This window comes from Pteropus vampyrus, unplaced genomic scaffold (assembly GCF_000151845.1).
Source record: "Pteropus vampyrus isolate Shadow unplaced genomic scaffold, Pvam_2.0 Scaffold555, whole genome shotgun sequence".
NCBI classification, from domain to species: Eukaryota; Metazoa; Chordata; class Mammalia; order Chiroptera; family Pteropodidae; genus Pteropus; species Pteropus vampyrus.
Window position 1 is genome coordinate 145,247 of NW_011889336.1, and position 4,498 is coordinate 149,744.

Genomic DNA, 4,498 nt, shown 5'->3' on the forward strand with positions numbered 1-4,498 from the left:
CACACACACCCGCACACACGCACGCACACGGATACGTGCGCACCCAACCCCGCACACACGCACGCAAGCACATACGCGCACACACACATGGACACACATGCACACACGCATGCACACACATACGCGCACACGCGCGCGCACACACATACGCGCGCACACACACACCCGCACATACGCACGCACACATACACGCACACACGCACGCACACGCATACGCGCGCACACACCCCCGCACACACGCACGCACGCACATACGTGCACACACACGCACGCACACATGCACGCACACACATACGCGCACACACGCACGCACACGCACACGCATACGTGCACACACACACCCACACATACGCACGCACACACATACGCGCACACACACGTGCACACACATACGCGCGCACACACCTGCACATACGCATGCGTACACACGTGCACACACACGTGCACACACGCACACGTACATGCACAGTCACAACATGCACGTACATGCTTACATGCACACACACGCACATGTACATGTGTGCATGCACACGCTCGTGCACATGCGCACACGTGAATGCATGTGCAGTGCATGTGGCGCATGCATGCCTACTACGTGCGCATGTGCATGCGCGCACACGCACATGCGCACATGCAAACGCGCACACATGCAAATGGGCATGTATGTGCACACACACGTACACACATGTGTGCGCACACATGCAGATATGTGTGCATGTGCGCGTTCACATGCGTGCGTGCATGTACATGCACGTCCGTGCGTATGTGCATGTATGCGTGCATGCGGACGTATGTAGGGCATGTGTGCACACACGTGCAGGCGGACATGCGCACATGCATGCGTGAGTGTTCCTCGCTCCTCGGGAGGATCTGTCACCACTCTGACTGGATCACTGAACTGACCTCAGCACCACAGCTTTTCTGGCGAGATACCTGTTTGTCCCCTGGTTGTCCCCCATTTGTCCCCCGTTTGTCCCCCGTTTGTCCCGGCAGCTTGCTTTCCTCTTACATGTGCATAGCAGTGACATTCCACCGCCGGACCCGCCAGCATCCCGCATCTTCGGTCATTTCTGTGAATCGCGGGTGTTTTTCCCCGGCTCTGGCAGGGACCTGAGGGCGAATTCGCCACAGGAGGACGAGCCGCGCTTGGCCGGTCCGGAGCCCGTGCGCGGAGCCCTCGGCGGCGGAGCACGGGGCGGGGACACGTGCTCTCTGCGTCCTCACCTCATTCTCGTCGGTGATGCCGGGAGTTCCAGCTCCTGCTACAGGCCAGGAAAAGCGGGGAGCAGAGGGAGCCGGGGGTCGGCGGCAGGGTGCGGGGTGCGGGGTCCTCGTGGCGACGACCGGCGTTCATCTCTGGGCCGTGACCGGCCATCTGGTCGGGGCGCGCCGTCATTCCGCGAGGTGCCGGCATCGGGGGCCGGAGTCGGGGCGCACGGCGTCTCTCTGCGCGGTCCTCATGGCTGCGCGTGCGTCTGCGGGTACCGCAGGGTAAACGGTGTAATCGAAAAGCGCGGTATTTTCCCAGATCCTTCCCAAGTTTCGAGCTCTGCTTCCTGGTCCCCCTCACGTGCTGGCCATGTCGAGGTTTTATTACGGAGCGACTGCCTAATAATTACCCGAATCACCAAGTGCATCGTTTAGTATCTGAGAGTGATTGGATCGGCGCCGGAGAAGAATGAGCGAATGTGTCTCGAGTCCAGGCCAGATTCTTTCATTTTGTCTTTTTTGTCTTGTCTGTTTGTCTTGTTTTCACGTGTCGATGGCTGGTTCGTTAGAAAAGGCTACAGCTCGCGGACGCTGATGGCGGAGGCGCACAGGGCAGGGTGTGGGAGAGGCCCGAGCGTCCAGCCCTCCAGCTGCCGCTGTCCCGCGTGTCCCCATGTCCACCGCCCCGGCGACGCTCCAGACCCCGTGCTTTGGGTTTTGGCGGAGGATTCAGTACTCGGGCGTGCAGAAGTCCGTTTTGATTATGACAGACGCTCGGAGTGAAGCTCCATGAGGCAGAGGCCGTCGCTCAGGCCGGCTCGGGACCTTGGCGGGTGCCGGGATCGCCATCTGCGTCCCCGCCGAGCAGCTGACACTGTCCTGCCTCTTCTCTTGCAGGACCTGCTCTTCAGCGTATGCGCCCTCAACGTGCTGTCCACCATCGTGTGTGCCTTGGCCACGGCCATGTGCTGCATGCAGATGGTCTCCGCCGACGTCCTGCTCATGGTGAGTGGCCTCGGGGGGCCGACCCGACCCCCTCCCCTGCCAGCCCGTTGGAAACCGGCGTGCGGGGGACACTTCTGGCTTCCACCAGAAGCCTTGGTGGCCCACGGCGCTGGAGGTCATGCCACGCTGCCCTCCGGTGACACAGAACGTGCTTAGCTGGTGTCAGCAGAGCATTTGTTTCGGGTGTCGCTGGGGCTTCTCACTGACAGCCGGGCCCCCCCGGGGTGCCCCTCAGCGATTCAGTCAGCACAGTGGGGGAAGCGGGTGGCAGACGCGCGCCGATGCGGTGGCAGGGGCCCTGCCTCCGTCCCCTCTGTCCCCCCCATCCTCCGTCACCCCCTCTGCCTCCCCCTCTCCGTCTGTCTCTGTGTCCCTGTCTCTGTCTCTCTGTCTCTGTGTCTCTCTGTGTCTCTGTCTCTCTATGTCTCTGTCTCTGTCTCTGTGTGTCATGAAAGAAAAAGTCAGTTGTCCCTGTGTCGTTTGTTCTTCCTGACCCGCCCGGTGGCGACGTGTTCCTGAAGCGTGACGCAGGGCCGGGGGCACCGTCACCGAGACATCGGACGTTCCCTGGCTCTGACCGTGGGCGGCGTGCGGCCTCTCGCTCGCGGTCACGTCCCCACAGCTGTCCGGCGGGCTGGCCTTTGCCAGAGGTCACAGCCTTCCGAAGGCGTCTAATTAAGCGGTTACTCAGCAGTGGGGACTCGTGGCCTCGCTCGCCGAGGCCCCGTGCCGCTGACCTTGGCCTTGAGCGCCGTGGGGCCCTCCGCGCTCGGCGGCTTTCCCTGTCCATCCGTAAACATCACGCCAATTTGGCCAAACTAACGGAACCGAAGGGCTGTAAATGCTAAAAGCTTTCGTTCCCTGGAAATTGCTGAGCAGATGGGAATAAAGTCTGTCGCAGCCATCAGGGCGGACACAGTCATGACAGCAGGGGACACTCTGAGCCCCAAGCTGGCCGTCTCTTCCCGCGTCAGCCACCCCGAGGAAGCGGGTGACCCCGGGCGCGTCCCTCTCCTCAGAAACGGACCTGGAGGGGCCCCTGCGAGCGCTCAGTAAGTGCGACCTGTTTTGACTCGTACGTGGAGGGAATATCAGTCTGTTACGGGGACACGGAGGCCAGCGGCTGTGCAGGTGACACGCAGCGGCAGCAGCTGTTCTCAGAGCCCCGGGTGGCACTGCTGCCCGGGCTTTGTCAGCGACTTTGCTTCCGGCCCCCGCTGGGAAGTGGGGGCAGCGGATCCTGCTGGCCAGTCGGCCCCTTTGTACCATGGGCTGGGAGCAGCAAGGCTCTGCTGTCCCCTCACAGAGGTGCCGCTGACCTGCCGAGCCACCGTGCGGCCAGGGGGAGCCGGTGCTGTGTGACCCCAGCACCCCCACCCCCGGGACCGGGGCGGGACCTCGAGCATGTCACTGCCTGTTTGTCACAGTCGCTCTGCTCCGATCCGACCGTCTATGTCCTGCTGTCGTCACGAGGCCCCGAGGGGTCGAGTCGGTGACGCGTGTCAGCGGGCTCCGGAGTCGCACGGCCGGCTCTACCGCGTGGGTCGGAGGCCAGGCCCGCCGGCCACGCAGTCCGCGTCCTCGGCCGCGTGCCGAGCCGCACACCGGGCCCGGCTTTTCTGCGGACGTGCTCGAGCAGCTCTTTTTAATTAAAAAAGTTTCCCTTTGGATCCCCAGCTTTACCGAGACGTGATTAACTCTCGTTTTCTTACTCCGCTTCGTTAGACTCTTTAATTAAAGAAATAAGATCCGATGACGGAAACCAGGACCATAGAGAGAGGCTCAGAGGAGAGAGAAGCGTCTCCCGCCTGCGCCCGTCCCCCGGGGGCGCCTCGCGGCCAGCCCGCCACGTCCCCCTAGGGCTGTCCCTCTGCTCAGGGACCGGCCACCTTCCTCTCTCCCTTCATCGGCTCCTTCCTGTTCGCCCAGGCGGCCCGCACCCCCGGGCCGTGTAACCCGCGCCCCGGCCGCCCCCTCGCTCGCCTGCAGAGGGACGTCTGGGTGTCCGCGTTGCTCAGACACGGACGCGACGAATCGCTCGAGCCTTTTCCCGCGTTCGCTTTCTGGTTCTGCTGATGCCTCTGCGGCCGTCCCGGCCACGGCTCGTAGGACGCCGCCCGCCGCCCGCCGCACGGCTCTCCTGGCACCTGCGCTTCCCACGTCTGCCCCCAGCAGTCGGGTTGTACGCTTCCCAAGGGACAGTCGTGTCTGTCCCCAAACCAGTTTATACCAGCGGTGTCTGGATTGTACGCACTTACTCGGGCACCATCGAAACCAACGAAAC

General features: G+C 62.9%; 1 protein-coding gene across 1 annotated transcript in view; it reads left to right on the plus strand.

Annotated features, from left to right (window-relative positions):
• LOC105308183 (protein FAM189A1) overlaps positions 1-4,498 on the plus strand; it is a gene marked incomplete at its 5' end in the record, with an annotated part of 52,076 nt that overhangs the window by 32,276 nt on the left and 15,302 nt on the right. The window contains one exon of the mRNA XM_011384028.1: positions 2,107-2,214. Coding sequence (XP_011382330.1) covers positions 2,107-2,214 — 108 coding nt within the window. The remainder of the gene's footprint in view (positions 1-2,106; positions 2,215-4,498) is intronic.